Genomic DNA, 23,064 nt, shown 5'->3' with positions numbered 1-23,064 from the left:
GACACCCTAAGCCAAACAACTAGCAAGACAGGAACACAACGCCACCCATTAGCAGAGAGGTGGCCTAAAATCATAAAAAGTCCACAGACACCCCAAAACACACCACCAGACGTGGACCTGCCCACCAGAAAGACAAGATCCAGCCTCATCCACCAGAACACAGGCACTAGTCCCCTCCACCAGGAAGCCTACACAACCCACTAAACCAACCTTAGCCACTGGGGACAGACACCAAAAACAACAGGAACTACGAACCTGCAGCCTGCAAAAAGGAGACCCCAAACACAGTAACATAAGCAAAATGAGAAGACAGAAAAACACACAGCAGGAGAAGGAGCAAGATAAAAACCCACCAGACCTAACAAATGAAGAGGTAATAGGCACTCTACCTGAAAAAGAATTCAGAATAATGATGGTAAAGATGATCCAAGATTCTATTTCCCAGATACAAAATCTCGGAAATAGAATAGACAAAATGCAAGAAACAGTTAACAAGGACCTAGAAGAACTAAAGATGAATCAAGCATCGATTAAAAACACAATAAATGAAATAAAAAATACTCTAGATGGGATCAATAGCAGAATAACTGAGGCAGAAGAACGGATAAGTGAGGTGGAAGATAAAATAGTGGAAATAACTGCTGCAGAGCAAAATAAAGAAAAAAGAATGAAAAGAACAGAGGACAGTCTCAGAGACCTCTGGGACAACATTAAACGCACCAACATTCGAATTATAGGGGTTCCAGAAGAAGAAGAGAAAAAGAAAGGGACTGAGAAAATATTTGAAGAGATTATAGTTGAAAACTTCCCTAATATGGGAAAGGAAATAGTTAATCAAGTCCAAGAGGCACAGAGAGTCCCATACAGAATAAATCCAAGGAGAAATACGCCAAGACACATATTAATCAAACTGTCAAAAATTAAACACAAAGAAATCATATTAAAAGCAGCAAGGCAAAAACAACAAATAACACACAAGGGAATCCCCATCAGGATAACAGCTGATCTCTCAGCAGAAACTCTACAAGCCAGAAGGGAGTGGCAGGACATACTTAAAGTGATGAAGGAGAAAAACCTGCAACCAAGATTACTCTACCCAGCAAGGATCTCATTCAGATTTGATGGAGAAATTAAAACGTTTACAGACAAGCAAAAGCTGAGAGAGTTCAGCACCACCAAACCAGCTTTACAACAAATGCTAAAGGAACTTCTCTAGGCAAGAAACACAACAGAAGGAAAAGACCTACAATAATGAACCCAAAACAATTAAGAAAATGGGAATAGGAACATACATATCGATAATTACCTTAAATGTAAATGGACTAAATGCTCCCACCAAAAGACACAGAGTGGCTGAATGGATACAAAAACAAGACCCATCTATATGCTGTCTACAAGAGACCCACTTCAGACCTAGAGACACATACAGACTGAAAGTAAGGGGATGGAAAAAGATATTCCATGCAAATGGAAACCAAAAGAAAGCTGGAGTAGCAATTCTCATATCAGACAAAATAGACTTTAAAATAAGGACTACTAGAAGAGACAAAGAAGGACACTACATAATGATCAAGGGATCGATCCAAGAAGAAGATATAACAATTGTAAATATTTATGCACCAAACATAGGAGCACCTCAATACATAAGGCAAATACTAACAGCCATAAAAGGAGAAATCGACAGTAACACACTCATAGTAGGGGACTTTAACACCCCACTTTCACCAATGGACAGATCATCCAAAATGAAAATAAATAAGGAAACACAAGCTTTAAATGATACATTAAACAAGATGGACTTAATTGATATTTATAGGACATTCCATCCAAAAACAACAGAATACACATTTTTCTCAAGTGCTCATGGAACATTCTCCAGGATAGATCATATCTTGGGTCACAAATCAAGCCTTGGTAAATTTAAGAAAATTGAAATTGTATCAAGTATCTTTTCCGACCACAATGCTATGAGACTAGATATCAATTACAGGAAAAGAGCTGTAAAAAATACAAACACATGGAGGCTAAACAATACACTACTTAATAACGAAGTGATCACTGAAGAAATCAAAGAGGAAATTAAAAAATACCTAGAAACAAATGACAATGGAGACACGACGACCCAAAACCTATGGGATGCAGCAAAAGCAGTGCTAAGAGGGAAGTTTATAGCAATACAATCCCACCTTAAGAAACAGGAAACATCTCGAATAAACAACCTAACCTTGCACCTAAAGCAATTAGAGAAAGAAGAACAAAAAAACACAAAAGTTAGCAGAAGGAAAGAAACCATAAAAATCAGATCAGAAATAAATGAAAAAGAAATGAAGGAAACAATAGCAAAGGTCAATAAAACTAAAAGCTGGTTCTTTGAGAAGATAAACAAAATTGATAAACCATTAGCCAGACTCATCAAGAAAAAAAGGGAGAAGACTCAAATCAATAGAATTAGAAATGAAAAAGGAGAAGTAACAACTGACACTACAGAAATAAAAAAGATCATGAGAGATTACTATAAGCAACTCTATGCCAATAAAATGGACAACCTGGAAGAAATGGACAAATTCTTAGAAATGCACAACCTGCCAAGACTGAATCAGGAAGAAATAGAAAATATGAACAGACCAATCACAAGCACTGAAATTGAAACTGTGATAAAAAATCTTCCAACAAACAAAAGCCCAGGACCAGATGGCTTCACAGGCGAATTCTATCAAGCATTTAGAGAAGAGCTAACACCTGTCCTTCTGAAACTCTTCCAAAATATAGCAGAGGGAGGAACACTCCCAAACTCATTCTACGAGGCCACCATCACCTTGATACCAAAACCAGGCAAGGATGTCACAAAGAAAGAAAACTACAGGCCAATATCACTGATGAACATAGATGCAAAAATCCTCCACAAAATACTAGCAAACAGAATCCAACAGCACATTAAAAGGATCATACACCATGATCAAGTGGGGTTTATTCCAGGAATGCAAGGATTCTTCAATATACGCAAATCAATCAACGTGATACACCATATTAACAAACTGAAGGAGAAAAACCATATGATCATCTCAATAGATGCAGAGAAAGCTTTCGACAAAATTCAACACCCATTTATGATAAAAACCCTGCAGAAAGTAGGCATAGAGGGAACTTTCCTCAACATAATAAAGGCCATATATGACAAACCCACAGCCAGCATCGTCCTCAATGGTGAAAAACTGAAACCATTTCCACTAAGATCAGGAACTAGACAAGGTTGCCCACTTTCACCACTCTTATTCAACCTAGTTTTGGAAGTTTTAGCCACAGCAATCAGAGAAGAAAAGGAAATAAAAGGAATCCAAATTGGAAAAGAAGAAGTAAAGCTGTCACTGTTTGCAGATGACATGATACTATACATAGAGAATCCTAAAGATGCTACCAGAAAACTACTAGAGTTAATCAATGAATTTGGTAAAGTTGCAGGATACAAAATTAATGCACAGAAATCTCTGGCATTCCTATATACTGATGATGAAAAATCTGAAAGAGAAATCAAGGAAACACTCCCATTTACCATTGCAACAAAAAGAATAAAATATCTAGGAATAAACCTACCTAAGGAGACAAAAGACCTGTATGCAGAAAATTATAAGACACTGATGAAAGAAATTAAAGATGATACAAATAGATGGAGAGATGTACCATGTTCTTGGATTGGAAGAATCAACATTGTGAAAATGACTCTACTACCCAAAGCAATCTACAGGTTCAATGCAATCCCTATCAAACTACCACTGGCATTTTTCACAGAACTAGAACAAAAAATTTCACAATTTGTATGGAAACACAAAAGACCCCGAATAGCCAAAGCAATCTTGAGAACGAAAAATGGAGCTGGAGGAATCAGGCTCCCTGACTTCAGACTATACTACAAAGCTACAGTAATCAAGACAGTATGGTACTGGCACAAAAACAGAAAGATAGATCAATGGAACAGGATAGAAAGCCCAGAGTTAAACCCACGGACATATGGTCACCTTATCTTTGATAAAGGAGGCAGGAATGTACAGTGGAGAAAGGACAATCTCTTCAATAAGTGGTGCTGGGAAAATTGGATAGGGACATGTAAAAGTATGAGATTAGATCATTCCCTAACACCATACACAAAAATAAGCTCAAAATGGATTAAAGACCTAAATGTAAGGCCAGACACTATCAAACTCTTAGAGGAAAACATAGGCAGAACACTCTATGACATAAATCACAGCAAGATCCTTTTTGACCCACCTCCTAGAGAAATGGAAATAAAGACAAAAATAAACACATGGGACCTAATGAAACTTAAAAGCTTTTGCACAGCAAAGGAAACCATAAACAAGACCAAAAGACAACCCTCAGAATGGGAGAAAATATTTGCAAATGAAGCAACTGACAAAGGATTAATCTCCAAAATTTATAAGCAGCTCATGCAGCTCAATAACAAAAAAACAAACAACCCAATCCAAAAATGGGCAGAAGACCTAAATAGACAGTTCTCCACAGAAGATATACAGACTGCCAACAAACACATGAAAGGATGCTCAACATCTTTACTCATTAGAGAAATGCAAATCAAAACTACAATGAGATATCATCTCACACCAGTCAGAATGGCCATCATCAAAAAATCTAGAAACAATAAATGCTGGAGAGGGTGTGGAAAAAAGGGAACACTCTTGCACTGCTGGTGGGAATGTGAATTGGTACAGCCGCTATGGAGAACGGTATGGAGGTTCCTTAAAAAACTACAAATAGAACTACCATATGACCCAGCAATCCCACTACTGGGCATATACCCTGAGAAAACCATAATTCAAAAAGAGACATGTACCAAAATGTTCATAGCAGCCCTATTTACAATAGCCCGGAGATGGAAACAACCTAAGTGTCCATCATCGGATGAATGGATAAAGAAGATGTGGCACATATATACAATGGAATATTACTCAGCCATAAAAAGAAATGAAATTGAGCTATTTGTAATGAGGTGGATAGACCTAGAGTCTGTCATACAGAGTGAAGTCAGTCAGAAAGAGAAAGACAAATACTGTATGCTAACACATATATATGGAATTTAAGAAAAAAAAATGTCATGAAGAACATAGGGGTAAGACAGGAATAAAGACACAGACCTACTAGAGAATGGACTTGAGGATATGGGGAGGGGGAAGGGTAAGCTGTGACAAAGTGAAAGAGCGGCATGGACATATATACACTACCAAACGTGAGGTAAATAGCTAGTGGGAAGCAGCCGCATAGCACAGGGAGATCAGCTCGGTACTTTGTGACCGCCTGGAGGGGTGGGATAGGGAGGGTGGGAGGGAGACGCAAAAGGGAGGGGATATGGAAACATATGTATATGTATAACTGATTAAATTTGTTATAAAGCAAAAAAATAAAATAAAATAAAATTTAAAAAAAAAAAAAAAAAAAAAAAAAAGAGCAAAGACTTTGGAGACAGAACTGGTGGTTCTAATCCTGGATTTGCTACTAAAGAACTGTGTGGTTTCGGACAAGTTACTTAACTTCTCTGAACCTCAGTTTTCTCAATAAGAATAACAATACTACTTCACAGAGGCAATGGGAAGATAAAACGACTTGGTATATGTAAAGTGCCTGGTACAGTGCCTGGCACACACTAAATGCTCAATTAATGTTTAATACGATCATTCTTTTCTCAGAATAGAAGTCAGAAGTACTAGAAAGGCAATGAAATCAAGAAATCAGAACAGATATCTGTGGCTAACAGCAACGGAGTGGGGTCCTGAAGGCCCTTGCTGTGCCAGGAGTTACCCCTGCTTTGCTATCTTTCTGCTGCTTTTCCTGCTTCCAGACCTTTGCCCTAGTTCTTTCCAATGTGGCAAATGCAGTATCCTGGGATCTCTGTGGGGCTGGCTCACCTCCTCAGAATCTTCCAGGGCCACCAAACCCACAGTAACCCTTTGGTCACTATTACATCTCCCTATTTTCTTTTCCTCCCAGCACCCCCGTTACGTGATTTGTTTGTGTTTGTGTTTGTCTTCTGCCCTCCCTCCCCAAAGGTGAGCTCTGTGTGTAGGGGCTGCTTCGTGCCCAGAGTGTGCCTCAGAGCCTGGAAACCAGAGGCACAAATGTTAGTGGAAGGAGGGAAGGACAGGAGAAAGGAAGGGGAAGGGAAGGGAAAAGGGCAGGTACTTGCTGTGGTGTCTCCCTCTTCTAACGCCCCCAGCACCTTGTACTTCACCACGTATTTGGTTTATTGCTGCCCCCACCAGACTGAAGCTCCTGCCTGTGAATTTCCCTCAGCCCACAGAACAGTGCCTCGAACAATTAGATGATCCATCAAACGTTGTTGGCTAAATGACCTGTAATTCCATTCCTTTGGAGCTATCGAGAATGATCAGATCAAAGAATGTTCAATTCTTTAACACCATAAGGTATAAACGGGATGTATTTTCAATTCCATCTTTTCAAAATGAAGCAGGAGAACAATGCAATTCACTACAGTTATTAAATAACCATTACCTTTCTGGGGCCATTTACCCGTGTTGGTGGCTGCAGATCTAGATAAGAGAGGCTAATCCCTCTGTTGTACTAGCGTTAACAATTCAGATCCTCTAGCACTTTAATCCTCCTCTGAGCAATAAGATGAGACAGGACGTTTGTGTTATTCAGTTGTAACAGGGAAATTCCTTATTTGGAATCTGGTGGATTGGTAATTCAGGAGTGTCTCCACAGGTAGGACATTCATAAGAAAAGGGGATGGTGACACTTCACAGTCTCCACCTGGAGCCCAAAAAGGGATTGTTTACTACTTTAAAATCTTCATGAAAGCCTTGAACTCTTCTCATTTTCCCCAGTTGAGGGATAAGAGTCTAAGAAATAACTTAGCAGGGCTAAAAATCAATATTAGACCTAAAGACCTATTTTACCGTTTTTCTCCCCCAACTGTACTAAAAACAACAACAAAAAATTCTTTTTCTCGTTCTTTATTGATTGATTCATTCGATCAATCACATTCTCAACAAGCATTTACTGGCTGCCAACTATGTGCCAGACCCTGTGCATGAGCAACAGAGAGATACTGAAAAAAAAAAAAAAAAAAAACCCATCCCTACGCAGGACCAGCCCATAGCACGGAGGGAGGGCAGAGCATGGCTGGTGTGCTGTGGCTGGAGTAGTCAATGGGGGGAAGGAATAGAGAATGCAGTCAGAGTGACAGAGGAGCAGGAAAACCATCTGGACTCTTGTAATAATCTAGGCATGAGGTGACAGCGGGCTGGACCGGGGTAGTAGAGGTCTAGATGGTAAGCCATGGTCAGAGTCTGGATGCATTCTGAAGGTTTATTGGGGCTGCAGGTGGAATAAAACCCTTGATCTCAAGAGTATGCTTGCTGTTTGTTAGGGGAAACTGCACTTATACATTACAGGTTACAGGACTATGTCTGTGGTAGGAAAGTAAGCATAGTGACCTCAAGTTGTAATGTACAGTCGTTATGCACCGTCCCACTGACTTTCTGTAACTTCATTTGTATCTAACTGCCTCGGCTTCACTTGATTAGCAAGAAAGACTCAACACCCTTTGTTTTGGCTTTCCATCTACATCCCTATTTGTAACACACTTTGTAATAGTAACAGATCCATTTCTAAACAGCCACATAAATTCAAAAATTTTCTCCCTCAAGCGCCACATCTATCCTTTACAGATGTATGTAGGAGGAGTTTAGATTCACTAACAATTACTGGGTGCTTAATATTTGCCAAATACTATATTGGGGCATTCACAAAACTTTTATGATGTGATCCTTCTGGTAACTTCATAAACAGCACATCTCAAATTCGCCAGGTTTGCAAACACATGGCAAGGCTCCAAGAGTCCTTGGCTCTGCAGTACCTACTCAGCCACACCATGTCGTCGGCCGTCAGCGAGCACTGGTGAAGATCCAGCCCCTCCAGATGCTCAAGCATGGCCAGCCCCGGGGAGTCTTCATCTCCTTGTTGCAGGAAAGGTCTAGTGTCCTCAGCTCACACAAGTATCTAAAAGCAGCACCTACAAAGAAGGTCAGAACCCCATTCTGACATATTACAAGGTGGTCGGCAGGAGAGGGGGCAGGTGTGGAGAAGGGAGACTGAGACAATACGTACACTATTTGACAAAAGCCCAGACAGTGGGATAACGGTCCACTTTGTACCATCTACCCCTCTTGACCTGACAATGGCTTCAAATACACACTCCCTGTGATCTGCATTGATCGTCAATGGTTTTGATCAAAATCTTTCAACTAATGAAGCTTCCCCTACTATCCTTGAGCACTGGTGCTGTCATAGCATTCTAGACTTATCCAAACTGCCAGGGAGAAGGATTTTACAGGCTCTAGAAGTTGAAGGGATAAATACACATTTCATTTCCTATTCTTTAATGTGGATACTCCATAGCAGAGTAAATTTTAACTACAGATGTCACTGAAGCTGTTCTTTTTATCAGTACCAATTCCTTCCTACTACTAAGCATAAAATAATGCTGGCATTTTCAAAAGTAAGAGAAAAATGGACAGCTTTAGTAGCACACTTATTTTGCACAGTGTCTCTCTCAGACCTACAATATCCTGGCCTTTTCAGAGTCAGCCGTTTTCAAAGATTATTTTTGTAATCATGAAAGTACATGCTCACTGTAAAAGACTTAGAAAATCAATAAAACATGAAGAAGATTTAAATCACCCATAATCTTATTCCCCAACATAACCACTGTTTATGTTTTGTTGTATTTCCTAACAGCTTAAAAATTCCATATAGTATAAAGTTATATAGAAACTTTAGCCATTCCTAACTCACCCAGTAGGTTTTTTGTTTTTTTGTTTTTGTTTTGCAGTACGCGGGCCTCTCACTGTTGTGGCCTCTCCTGTTGCGGAGCACAGGCTCCGGACGCGCAGGCTCAGCGGCCATGGCTCACGGGCCCAGCCGCTCCACAGCATGTGGGATCTTCCTGGTCCGGGGCGCGAACCCGTGTCCCATCGGCAGGCGGACTCTCAAACACTGCGCCACCAGGGAAGCCCTCACCCAGTAGTTTGACACTCTTTTGTGATAATCCACATGAATGTAACTTCAAGACTTTCAGATTTAAGGTACTTTTTAATCCCTGAACAATACTGTTGAGACTGCCACCGCTGTTTCTGTTAATAGAAAGATCAAGTACTTCAAGGTTTTGCAGCCTAAGTAGCAACTGACCTGGAAGGAAGGAAATCCAAAGGACAACTCAGTAAAGATGCAGGGTGTGAAAGTTGGGGCAGGCAGAAGGGAGGTACATCTTCATATGACCTGGGATATAGTGAACCACTCTTTCAATTCAGGGTGAGAGAAAACACAGCTAACGTTGATTTCCAAGCTATCCAATCATGGGTGCCTTCACATTTTTTCCTGGGAAGGACTCTTCCAAATTCCACTTACCCACAAACGCCCCATCTTCTGACGTGAGGGCATAGTCCACAAGCTCAGGCATTTGTATCTTGTTCCCTTCTCAGAATGTCTGGAGGATCAGAGGCAAGTTTCCTCCCACTTTACTGGACAAATTCAACTCAAGTTCAGGCAGCGCTTTAAGTGCTTCTCCTGTTACAAAATGGCCCAAAGATCAGGTTGATCGCTAATCTGCAAAGCAGGGAATTCATTTCAAAATCAATACAGCCATTGTTTAAGGAGTATTGAAGCCGGGCCAGCTACTGGTTAGATGCCAGGGAACAGGGAGGAGAAAAGGACCCAGTTCTTACCTACTCCCAGCACGGTGAGTTTCTATATGTACAGGCACAGCAAGTCTAGTCCCTCCAGAGTTCTGAAGCCATGCTGGTAAGTAAACATTGTGTTAAAAAAAAAAAAATCCACCTGTTAGTAGGGGTGGTTTTACCGAATTGTTTTTATGGTAGTAAATATACTTTGGCCAGAGGAAGATTGGCCAGAGGTAGAAGCAAAGCAGGGCACTGGCCACCACAGAGGAAAAGCTCACTTTGACATCAAGAATATCGCATACAACTGATCCAACCACTGCAGGGAGGAACCAGTAAGAGAGCATCGGGCACTAGCGTCTCATAACAGTGATGCAGTCTTGGGGTGGAGGAGGATGCAGTGAGGGGGGTGAAACTTGACATTTCTGATACCATTTCACACAGGGAACATCTGAGGGCTACAGAGTGGAAGCTGGGAGAGAACAGGGGAAGTGTGGGGAGATCAGCCCTTAGGAATAATTTTCACTGCTTTGGGGGTAGAACAGAATGGTGAGCCACACACATGACAAATGTGCTTTCTCAATGTCTGGAGTCAATTTTAGCACCAGTTAAGAGTGCTGGAAGGTCCACTGTGTCCAGAAGCCTCTCTTCCACCGTCCACTACTGGGCTGGAACTTCTGCCACTGGTTATTTATTGCATGGTTTAAGGTTTTTGGAGTCCAGGAGCCCCAGGTTAAAATGCAAATTCTCCAGGAGTTATAATATCATAAGCCAGGGATAAACAGGTGTCATTTTGTATGCCATTGCCAGTCAAAGGGGCGTGGATATGTATCACCCTGAGGCATCCCCCAGGATCAGGGAGAAAGAGTACATGATTGTCTGCAGTGCATATGGTACTGGAGGGCCTAGGCATTTGCAATCCTGCACTAAGCAATTGTAACAGGTGTAATAATGTTGAAATGCCTCCTGATTTATGTTTTCTTATCAGTAAACCATTTATTCTCCTTATACTCCATCTGCCATTAAGGCTAAGCAGAGTATGGATGATAAGATAGCCCCTCCTGGTGGAGAGGATGCAGAAGTCCTTCCAGAGAGGATAAAATCTTGGGGAGAGGGGAAAGGACACAAAACATTAGTGACAAGGGTGCAGACTCTCTCCTGGACCAGATGAGTTTAGAGTGGGCCCCAGGGCAGAAATTCCACTTCCTGGTTTCTTAAGGATGGTGGATCATGAAAAAGATTAGATTAGTCATAGAAAATAATCTATACTTCTTTTCATGACTGAGTAACAGTATGTTAAATTTGAGACCCTGGTACACGATAACCAGCTGCTAACCAGTGGGGCTATATTGATCATGAAAAACCACAGAAAGGTAATTTTGGATGAGGGAATAGGGAAAGAAAGAATTATCGATTATTGAGTTCCTACTATGTGTCAAGCACGTAGTAGGTACTTTACAGAAATTATTTAATGCTCGCAATAATTTTTTTTGAGTTGGATATCACCCCTTTTCAGAGATAATAAAACTGAGGCTCAGAAAGTTAAGTATTTTGTCCATGGTCACAAAGAGAATTAGAAGTGGGACTAGGATTTGAAAGGACCTGGCTAGCTCTGAGATGTATAACGTTCTTCCTTAGCTATAGGAAGGGTGAACCAGGAAACATCAGCTGGCCCCTATTTTCTAGGGAAGGATTAGTGAGAAGACATTGGCATAAATTTTGTTGCTTTTACAGAAATCTTTGCAGAGATGTAAATGATCAAAATACATGATCAAAATAAGAAACTTCAGACAAAAAGAAGACAGAAAAAGTACTAATTGCATCTAAAACCAGCAAGCATTCTAGATAACCCAGCATTCATAACCCAGTAAAGCAGCTGGGTTAGTAGCATGACAAATTTTATCTTATGGGGCTTCCCTGGTGGTGCAGTGGTTGAGAGTCCGCCTGCCGATGTGGGGGACGCGGGTTCGTGCCCCGATCCGGGAGGATCCCACGTGCTGCGGAGCCGCTGGGCCCGTGAGCCGTGGCCGCTGAGCCTGCGCGTCCGGAGCCTGTGCTCCGCAGCGGGAGGGGCCACAACAGTGAGAAGCCCGCGTACCACAAAAAAAAAAAAAAAAAAAAAATTATCTTGTGTTCTATGTTATCCAATGTTTGATATACTATAAACTAACTTAATTGAGGTTCTAGTCCTATTTAAATCATTGCTTTTAATTGAAAAATCTTGTTTTGATCATTTTTTCAAAATGAGAATGGGAAAATAGAAGAGAGAAGTACTATTTTGGAATTGGAAAGGAACTTAATTATTATCTATCCCAACTCCTCTAATTTACAGATGAGGTAACAGACCCAAAGTGAGCAAATTTTACAGTTACTACCTCCACTTAAACTCCATGAGAACAGAGGCTTGGTCAGCCTGTTCCCTTCTCTATCCCAGGGCTTAGCACGATGCTAGGTGCAGGTTACACAGCTCCTTAGAAGGTATACAAGTGCTCAACACAGCGTCACATCATGTACAGTCAGCGCTCTCATCCTCGTGCATGGGCACTTGAGGGGGTGGTGACCCAAATAATTTGCCCCTGAGGGTTTGGGTTGCAAAGATCCTTCCAGGGGAGCCATCTCTTAAGGGAAGCATTCATCATACCCAGTGCTCGAACATCATCTGCAGTAAGTCTGCAACTACCCAGCCTCAGGATTTTTAACTTGCTGACAAGATGCATTTGCTGCATGAGTAAATGGAGGGTTCTGCCTATGAAATCATTCCAGGACATATCCAGTTTTTCCAAGTCTGGGAGAGAAGGCAGCAAAGCAAGTAGAAGTGAACACAAGAAAAACCAGATTTGCACGTGTAATTTGTGATTTGTAGTAAATAGGATCCACTGCCTGTTGCTCTGTAAGAGGATAGAAGGAGTGTGGACTTGCTGACTTGCCACAAAGCAGGGATTTCTCAGCCGCACAACTGGAGACATTGTGACGTTTGCTTTACCTATTTCTTGGGACGTTTTCTATTTCTGCCAAATAACTGCACTCTGGAAATGCAGTGGTGTTTCCATAAGATTTCATAAGAACTCCTTTATTGTAGTGGAAATTGTAATTCTACTGCTAGGACCGTTACTACCACTCTCACTGTAATGTGGACACGGGTCCTTTTATTTTGCAAAACCCCCTGACACCCGTCACCCTGTCGTCCTATTGGACCCTCAGGCTGAAGGTCTGGGGAATACTCCATTGGCAGGACCGCTGAGACTGAGGGTGCCCGTTACCTTTTCTTTCTTATCTTGATCACCTGGGTGTCACCACCTTATAAAGTTCCTGTTATACCTACGTGGGCCAACATGTGCAGGTTTAGACTGGCACAAACCCTGACCGGAACCTTCTCTGAGTCTCCTCCATTGCTCACGAAAATTGAAGCTACTCTCTGTGAACAAGATTCTCAAAGGTCATCTTTATCTCCTGCAGCAACAAGACTTAAGAGTGGAAATGCCAAAGTCAGGGGGCGAAAGTGTCTTTGCTTGCTTGCTTTTAAACATCTGTCTTGAATGTTAAAATGGCATGTTAAAATGTTAAAGTGGCAGCAATCAGGCGCTGCATGGTAAGCTTCTAGAGTTACAGGCATAGCAATTCCTGACTTTCCACAATTCCGAAGAAATTCTAAAAACATGCTTAGGGGGCAAAAAATATATTTTCTTTCTACTAGCATTCAAAGCACTTTAGCAACTTCATCTTGTTCACCATGATCCTAACTTTATAAAGTATGAAAGCTTATTGAACACATTAAGAAGGAAAAAAACAGGATTCCTGGGGCCCACCCTCAAAGATTTCAATTCGGTGGGTTTGGGTTGGACTCAAGTGCCTGCATTTCCACAGGTTCTGCAAGAGATTCTGACATGTACATAGGCATTTGAGAATCACAGGCATGGTTAGAGCTCCCTCATAAGAGATCTGTCTCAAATATAATGGCATGGATTTTAATTAAAATACTCAAGGACCCCTCACTCAAAACGCAGTTCTTTTGATATCTCTGTTGGTAGCCACACATAATTTGATTCAAGACGATTTAAGGTATCTGAAAAAAGAGCGTTTTTTAAAAAGGTGGTGACAGTGGTGTTGGGAAGATGGTTCTTCACAACCAAACTCCTGCTAGAGTGTCACAAACAGTAGTTGCACTTTTGTGTAAAACGGTGTGAGCAATAATTGCTGGTAGTGATAGTTTTCATTCCACAGATAACAACGAGATGCCCCTTTAAATTCCCAGCAGGGCTCAGTTTTACGGATGAGTTTACATCCTGTGCAGGAACAGATGTGTTTCAGGGAGCTAGAGGTAATCAGTAGAGAAGTAAAATTGCTCAGGAAAAACAAACAAACCTCCCTCTTATACTCGGCTCAAATCTTTGAAGCTTGAGGAAGAATCAATTAACTTGTTAAAAAAAAAAATAGTGTTGCAGCTGAGCTTCCTGAGTTGTCTGGGCCACCCTGCAGACCTCGGATTACTAAGTGAGGACCCAGCACTTACCCTGCTCATCCCAGTCCAAAGGCCCTCTGTGCCTCTGCGCAAGGTCAACTCCATACAGACCTGGCTCCCTCACATCCGCTGTTGTTAGTCTACAGTTGTTCAAATCTAGACACTTGCCGGCAGGGTTTTTGCCCAGCTTCTGCAGGAACGGCTCATTTTCCTCCATCCTGGATCTTAATTCCATTTCTGAAGTGATAGTCTTAGCTGCATTATAAAAATAAAGAAAAATTTGCTGTGAATGACAGAGTGTATTAAAGATGCATAATGATCGCCATAAGACAAGTGAGAAGACAGACAACAACCCTGAACTGGTCCCTTGTGAAACCTCACCTCAGAAGGGGACAAAACCTGACCTCTGTTCCTGAGGTCGGTGCTCAACACTGGCCACTCCAGTGACCCATTTCCTAGAAAGGAGCCTGAGGAACTCGGTGGCTTTTCTTTTGTGGCCTGACCTGGGCTTCTTGCATGTAGATGGAGCTTTGGTCTTGGACAAAGAGGTAAACTTGTTAGCACAGCGTTTAAGACAGCGCTGCTGGAAGGATGCACAAACATCTTTGGTGAATGCAATGCTGGGGGTATGCCCAAGCACTGGCCTCCTAACCAGACAGGTGAGGAAGGGGAAGCACTGCAGTCACCACTGATGAGCCTCAGATGGCTAAAGGGAGCGAGTGAAACACTCGCTGCTCATTTCCTAGACCCTTCAATTGACACATCCGGAGAGAGTAGTCCCTGGGAGAGCTTTTGTATTTTCTCAACTCCTGCCAGAGAATACACTCAGAAAGCCTCATGTGTCCTCGTTATTAGGGACTTTTTATGTGGCACCCTTACCAAGTTCCACTGTAATAATACCACACTACATGATATCACTACAAGTTTTAAAAGTTAAATAAATAAAAATAAAAAGCTATGATTTTATTGAGTGCCTACTATGTACCAGGGCTTTACCTACTGAATGTGTCAATATTTAAGACACATGTGAGACACATCATACTTTTGTAAGGAAAAATGAATAGGCATGTATGGACAGTGCCTTTAAAGAGGTTTTGTAAGTGAAAATGCACAGTTTAAAACACATGCAAAGAGTATACTGGAATCCAATAGGAAAGCATAAGTTCTGAATGTGCAGTAATACTCTACTACCCCTGACAAAACGTATACAACTACATAGCAAAAAAGAAATATATTAGTACCAGTGGAAATGAAAAGATAATGGCCTTACAGTAGTAGTAAATTTAGACTAAAATATTAGCAGGATAATAAAAACTCCCCCTCTCCTCCACAGTGTGTCTGGTGGCTTGCTATTTTTGTTTTGTTTTGTTTTGTTTTCTTGGTGGCTTGCTATTTTTAAGAAAACCACCTACAGGCTGTACATCTTTGTGGGGATGGTTGGTGTTGTCACATTCTACCAGTAGGGGGCAGCATCATCCACCCACCGTTCACCTCTTCATTTTCGTCTTCAATTTTTATTATGGTACATTGGATACAAGGTATTTTGTTTTGGGTAGGGCTGCCAGATTTAGGAAAAATAAAAATAGCACGTCCGATTAAACTTAAACTTCAGGTAAACAAAGAATCATTGTTTAGTAAAAGTATGTCCCAAATATTGTGTGTATTTTTTCTGGCAACCCTAATTTTGGGTGAGGAGAGTTGTGGATGGAAGATGTGAGTATGGGGCATTTCGTGTAAACTTAATGCAAAGAGTCACAATTACACATAGATTTGGAAACTGAGACTCAGAGAGACTGTTAAGCAGTAAGCAGCAGAGGCAGAATTTGAACCCAGAGCAATCGGCTCCAAAGCCCATTATGTGCAGCTGCTTTTTAAAAATTTTGTTCTTAAAAAAATTTTCTCTGCATTGTATCTTATTGCTCTCTCTTTTGTTTTTTAGCTTTTTATCTCCATAGGCTCAACCTACAATCATGCTCAAGTTCCAGCTTTACCAAACCTTTTTCTTTGTTTTCTCCTCAAGACACTGTTTTGTCAATCATTTCCTTTACTGTCAAATGTTTGGAAAGAATGGTTTGTATTTGCTGACCCCACTTCTTCACCACAGTTACCAATTAACCCTCTACATTCTGGTTGCCACACTCACCTAGCCAAATAAATTGTTTCTCAGAGGTCACCACCAATGACCTACATGTGGTCAGGCCATTCAAGATGGCTGTTCTCTTGCTCTCTGTCCATCCCCTGTTCCACCAGGCCCTGCTTCACTCACATGACTATCCAATCCTCTTAGTTATAGGGCTTAATCAATAACTGCCTGCGTGCTTGCCCCCTGCCCCTGCTGCTGGTTTCCGTGGTAACTGATGAGCCCACCTGACATCAATTCCCCTATAAATGGTAGCCTCCTTCTCCACCAAGTAGTGGAGGCTGTTGCCATGTCCTGTCTGCTGCCAGCCATCCATGGAAGGGGTGTTGCTCCAGGACCTTTGTGGAAGATGCCCCTTAACCAATGAGCTTTGATGTCTCTGTTGTTGTCTCCAGGTTTTTCTTTGGTCTCAAGGCTGAGCAGCTACAAGATTTGCAGGCTGGTGGGGTGCGGTCCACCAACCAACCAGTTGACAGATTCAGAAATCTCTTCTCAGACCACAGCCTACTTGGTTGCTCTGTAATATTTATATGATTGGCAAGTCCAAGGCAGCACAACTGGAAAACCTGGTTCAACTCGTGGGTCCATCAGGTAAGCAAGTCACTTAACTTCTCTGAGCCTTGGTTTACTCATCTATAAAATGGAAATTATAATTCCTGCCTGGTTCATTTCTCAGGAACATAGTGATTAAAGTTACTGAGGCCTCCCAGGAAGGTGGGACTCTACAATGCCTTTTACATCAGAGGTACTTTGTAAGCATTTGTTGAATGAACAAATAACTGAGCGAATGAATGAATATTAGTTTTACAGTTCCTCAGTAACCAAAATAAATCAAGATGACAAATCTTTATCAAACAACCTAAGTATAAATATGAGTACCAATTTATGAGGCCCCGGACATCTCCTTACAGACCATATATTTCTTTTTTTTAATCTATAAAACACTTTCTTCAAAAAATATCTTATGTCACACCTCAATATATAAAACAGATGAGTCAGAGTTGCTACAGGTTGGCTGAGGAGGGAGGGCTGGCACTCCGTGGAGGGTGCAAAGTGACCACACATAAGCAGCTCCATGGAGTGACTCGGGGCCTTTTCTGGCGGCTTTACTGCTGAACCGAGCTCTTGCTTCTCCAGGTGATTCTGTGAGCCAAGCAGTATCTTCTCATTAGGTTCTTTTCCAAGCTAAACCTGTAGGGATTTGTTTCCGTTGTTTACAACCAAGAATCCCGATGCTTTCATAAAACATTTTTACATGTTTGTAACATGGGTGATGCTGTACAGGGAACCAAGGTAACAAGTTCCTGTTGCCAAGGAGCTACCTGTCTGATGGAGCAGACAGACAAGAAAGCCACAGAGGATCCAAAGTCCAGTGGGTGCATCTTGGGAAGCTTCCAGGTGAAGGTGGTAGATAAATTGCACCTTAAAGGGTGAGTGAAAGTTAGCCAGGTGGGTGGACATGAGGGAGGGATAAATGGGGGAGGGGTGCAGAGGGAGGATGCCACAAGGGAAGGTCTTTCTAGGCACAGGTACCCACTTCAGGGGAATGTGGCCAGTTCAGGAAACAGTCAGTCAGAATGTCAGGAGTAGCAGATGAACATAAGATTGGGGGCAAGGCAGAGGTTGTGAAGAGATATTCAACTGATCACAAATACCTTGAAGACCATGCTTGAGAGTATAGACTTTCTCTTCAAGGCAAGAAAGACTCAGTGAAGGATTTTAAACCGGTGAGAGACACCACAGTATCTGTGGTTTAGAAAGAGCACCCAGTAGCAGTGTGGAGGACAGGCTGGCCACAGAGCAAGACCAGGAGCAGAGAAACCAGGGAGAAAGCTGTGGCAGTGGTCCAGGCAAGAGACAATGAAAGCCAGGACAGCAGCGGAGAGGAGGAATGAGGTCCCAGAGCTGTTTGGAGGACAGAATTCACATGACTCCAGGGGCCACTGGATTTGGGGAGAAATGGAAATGGAGAAGCCACGCATGGTGTTGCCCAGCTGGGATAACCAGCTGACTGGTCTTGCACGGTTAATTTAATCATGGTTATGGGTATCCATTAACCATGTTCCTGAAGCTCCAAATCATACTTTAGAACAAATATCAACAACTTTCTGATTGCCCTCTTTTAAAGGAAGACTTCTTAATTTTCCACTTCCAAAAATGCATTCAATCTGCTTACAGGTAAAATGATATTTTTGGTATTTGGTGCAAATAATCTGACGGACATGAGGGTAAGTATAAATGAAACAAGATTGGCCATGGATTGGTAATTGTTAGAGGGAGGTGGTCATGGGGACTCATACTGTTCTCTCTTCTTTTGTATATGTTTGCATAAAAAGTTTAAAGTGTTTTAAAAATACATTTAATCTAATAATATAGTGACGGCATTGTATACGACACATAACTTTAGAGAGAGATTTGGCAATACTTTCATAACCCTTGTATTTGTAATCTCTGTTCTGGGAATTTGTGCTAGTTGCTGAAACAGAGTAAAGCAGAAAATAGGGGAGAGGGAAAGCCAAAGATATTCACTAAAGGGCAGAAAAGGAACTTAAGTAATTATGGCATAGGCATGTAATGGAATATTATGCCACTGTCAAAATTAGGCATATGAACATTATGTAACAATATGAGAACTGAGCAGTATAATAATATGTCTCAGGGGCTTCCCTGGTGGCGCAGTGGTTGAGAGTCCGCCTGCCGATGCAGGGGACACGGGTTCGTGCCCCGGTCCGGGAGGATCCCACCTGCCGCGGAGCGGCTGGGCCCATGAGCCATGGCCGCTGAGCCTGCGCGTCCGGAGCCTGTGCTCCGCAATGGGAGAGGCCACAACAGTGAGAGGTCCGCGTACCGCAAAAAAAAAAAAATAATACTAATATGTCTCAGTAGGATCACAGCTCCGTGTAAGATTAAGCGGGCTTTATAAGCTCTTATAACTGTACAAATTACGTCCGTTTGGCCTCAGCTACCTCTCTGACTGGTCTACTACTCTCATCCACTCTCCATCTCTCATCCTGCTTCAGCATGCCTAACCTCCTGGCTTGCTCTCAAGCACTCCAGGCTCACTCCCATCTTGGGCCTTTGCATTTACACATCCCTTTGCCTGGAAAACTACTCCCACAAATACCTGTGTAGCTGGCTTCATTCATTCTACGTGACTGACTTTCAGATCTCAGCTCAAATGCCACCAAATCAGAGACTCCTTCCTTCCAACCACATCTAAAATAGCACCCCCAGCCCATCATTCTCTGTCTCCTCAGCCTGTTTTGTCTTCATATGACTTATCACACTGAAATTATATCTGCTTTTGGTTCTTTACGTACGCAAATGTTCTCTTTTTCATGGCTGTACTGCTAATAACAGTGACTGGCACATAGCAGATACTCAGCGTTTGACTGGTTGGTTGACCATAAATGCATGTATATGAATAAAAGGCTGAAAAGAATCTTGAAGAAATGACCATTTGTGTTAGAATGAAAGGAAATAGGGTATTTTTCTCTAAACCTTTCTGCAACATATTACTTTTGATAATTTAAAAGGAAAGTGAGGGGAATTCCCTGGCGGCCCAGTGGTTAGGACTCCACGCTTCCACTGCTGGGAGCCTGGGTTCAGTCCCTGGTTGGGGTCCCGCAAGCTGTGTGGCATGGCCGAAACAAAAAAGTAAAATGAGCAAATTATTTAAAGCATTTAACAAAATAAATGTTTAGAACAGACTCATCATATTAGGTTTTGGTGTCTCGTCGCTGGGTCAAAAATCAGTTGTTTTAAGGTCATTGCTCTCTTTTCTGTTTTCAGCTTTGGGGGACCTGAATTTTGACCCCCTGATGCATTTGTTGACAAATGAAGTCTGGGGTTTAGTTTCTCCATCTGAGGAACTCTTGTTCCCTGTTTGACTCACGGACAGTTTGAAGGGGGTCTTTCTCAATAAGCCATCTTCCTGTGGTTTTCTGTTTTCTAGGATTTCAGAAGAAAACAAGAGTCTGTCAAGCCGTGTGAAATCCTAACTTCCCTACACCTGTTTTTATTTCCCCCTTACTTTCTGTTTTTGTTGCTGGCAGTGTTTAACATAAAAATAAGAATGATGCAACCCAGGATCCTGGAACTAACAGGTGGTAGCAGATACAAATCCAAAGCAAATTTGAGTTTTAAACTTTGCCCTATTTTATTGTGAGATACAATTCATTAAACACCACTTTGGCAAGTGCATTAAATGTGTCAATACTTTTTAAATTTCAACAGTCAATTTAAGTTCCCTTCCGGGAGAGAGAGCGTCAGAGCGCTCGGCATGCCTCTGAGCTGTCTGGCCCTTTGCAAAACTGTCGCCCAGAGGAGACTGCCTCCAGGGACCCCAGTCGCATCTCTTGGCTTACCGTTTCTTTTTCTCTTGGCATTCTCACCTTCTCTACTGCAGCCCTTCACCCACACCCCATAAAAACACATTGCAGTAAAGAATTAATTCACTCCATAAACAGAACTCACTGTTCTCGATGCTAAGAGATTCAGTGATAAACAAGACATAGCTCATGTCACTGAAGTCTTAACCTGGTGGAAAGATGGTTACACTGGAGCAAGGGCTGTCAGGGAGGAGAGACCCACGTAGTCAGGGAACCCACAGTTGGACCAAGCCTGTCTTGGAGCACAGCCTTTGAATGATGAGTGGCATGGCCTGGGTTTTGAAGAACTGAGATAGCTAAAAAGAGGAGAGAGAGGGAAGTGTCCCAGGCAGACAAATCAGGCTCAGAAACTTCCAGGTATGAAGATCTAAAGGAGCCTGGGGTTGCCTCTAGGAGTGAATTCTGGTTTGCCTGGAGCAAGAATGGAGGATGGAGGTTAGGGGTAGTTCTGGTATGATTTGAGGCTCAAGATTCATAAGGGTCAATCTATGAATCCCTCCGGGGATTTGCTTACATTTTAAGGGAGGGTTCAAGAATTAAAGGGATAAAACTATAAATGGAATTTTAGATTCTGTTAATAAAATCTGGATTCTATCCTTAGGCTAGGGCCTAATAGGTATTCTTAAAGTTACAATGTTCATGGCTTCCTCCCTATAAAATAGGTCTTACAATGTTCCAGAATGGTTCAAGAAACATTTTGCACAAGAGGATCCTCAAAATGACTTTGCAAAGCCCACCTCCATGCTTGGGGGATGGAATGTTCCATATACCTGGAGTACTATTTTAGAAGTCATAACTGGGCATCCTTTTTTTTTTCTCCAAACTAGAAGCAGGATCCGGCCCACCAGGTTTACGCAGGAACAGACAGCAATGGAACCAGACAGGTGTCCCAGCCACAGCCCCATAGCTGACCGAGCCTCAGTAGGTTGGGTGGGAAAGAGAGACCTTCAGCTTGTGAATCCAGCCACAACCTGCTGCCCTAACTGCCCCATCCTGATTCCACCATCACCCTGGGGGTGCTTTTCCTTTCACTGGTCCCCTGGCTCCCACCCAAGACTTACCTCTATGGTCATTTTCACTCATTTTCACCTTTGGGAGGTTTATACACTGCTATTCTTTGGAGAGCCATCACAGTAAATGCTTTTACTTCCCCCCCCCCACCCCAGTTGCTGTGACTCCATCTCCCACGTCTTAAGAAAACACTGCTGGATGGTGCTCCAGGATGTGGTAATTTCCCCAAGTGAAACCCCACCCAGCCGGTGAGGCCCCGCTGGTTTCTCTGTGCAGATGAGTACACCACAGAGCAGGATGGGAAAGACCAGGGAGCCAGGGAAGGTCAGAAAGTACACAGGACTCGAGTGATCGGAGGAGGAAACAAAATACCATAGGGAACAAGGAAGGCAAAAAGGAGAGGAAGGCAAGAGAAGGAAGCAACTGAGAGCTAACAGGGAATCCGAAAAGGAACAAGTGCGAGAAAGGCAGATTTGTGAGAACAAGAGGGAGAGCACCTGCATATTTCTTAACATACAGTGGGTTAAGTGGTAGGTTACCATGCTCGTGCTTAGAAAAGAATTTTTTTCAAAATGTATTTGGGAAATTTCTCTTTATATACAAACTTGTGCAAGTACTCAGGCTTCCCACACCAACTCGAGCTTTAAGGATGGCTTCCCCCTTGTCTCTGCACTGGGTTTTACTCTGTGAAGGTAAATCTTGGAAACCGAATTTGGGGAAATTTTCAGATCACAACATAACCAGACTACAGCAGCTAAAAACTAGGGTTTTGCCTCTCCTCCCAGGATCAGAGGCATTCACTTAAGAGCCCTCTGGGAAAACTAATGGCTGGCATTTAACAGAGTAGTTACTGTATTATATTTACTGTATTATCAGTAGATAAGATTACTTGCCATGAAACCCCAAGGATAATACATATTTGGCATGTAATTTCTCTTGCACTGAAGCGATTTTTGTTTTTGTAAAAGTGAGGTATACTTTTTTTTCTTTTCCATCCTTAGGTTTAGGCTTAACGTATATTTTATTTTATTTTATTTTATTTATTTATTTATTTATTTATTTATTTTGGGCTGTGTTGGGTCTCCGTTTCTGTGCGAGGGCTTTCTCCAGTTGTGGCAAGTGGGGGCCACTCCTCATCGCGGTGCGCGGGCCTCTCATCATCGCGGGAGCACAGGCTCCAGATGCGCAGGCTCAGCAGTTGTGGCTCACGGGCCCAGCTGCTCCGCGGCATGTGGGATCTTCCCAGACCAGGGCTCGAACCCGTGTCCCCTGCATTAGCAGGCAGACTCTCAACCACTGCGCCACCAGGGAAGTCTTATTTTATTTTATTTTTTAACATCTTTATTGGAGTATAAT

The 23,064-nt window shown here is 42.2% G+C and overlaps 1 protein-coding gene across 1 annotated transcript in view; it reads right to left on the bottom strand.

Annotated features, from left to right (window-relative positions):
• LRRC31 (leucine rich repeat containing 31) overlaps positions 1 to 21,825 on the bottom strand; it is a gene marked incomplete at its 3' end in the record, with an annotated part of 34,350 nt that extends 12,525 nt beyond the window's left edge. Inside the window, 8 exon segments of the mRNA XM_082625264.1 lie at positions 7,893 to 7,985; positions 7,988 to 8,044; positions 9,052 to 9,219; positions 9,439 to 9,508; positions 9,512 to 9,597; positions 12,349 to 12,516; positions 14,278 to 14,421; positions 21,759 to 21,825. Coding sequence (XP_082481390.1) covers positions 7,893 to 7,985; positions 7,988 to 8,044; positions 9,052 to 9,219; positions 9,439 to 9,508; positions 9,512 to 9,597; positions 12,349 to 12,516; positions 14,278 to 14,421; positions 21,759 to 21,780 — 808 coding nt within the window. The 5' untranslated portion in view covers positions 21,781 to 21,825.
• Positions 21,826 to 23,064: the final 1,239 nt, after the last annotated feature.

The sequence above is a fragment of the Mesoplodon mirus genome, assembly GCF_964341445.2.
Source record: "Mesoplodon mirus genome assembly, chromosome: 6".
NCBI lineage: Eukaryota > Metazoa > Chordata > Mammalia > Artiodactyla > Ziphiidae > Mesoplodon > Mesoplodon mirus.
Note: the sequence above shows the minus strand (reverse complement) of the source record. Positions and strands in the feature narration are given on the sequence as shown.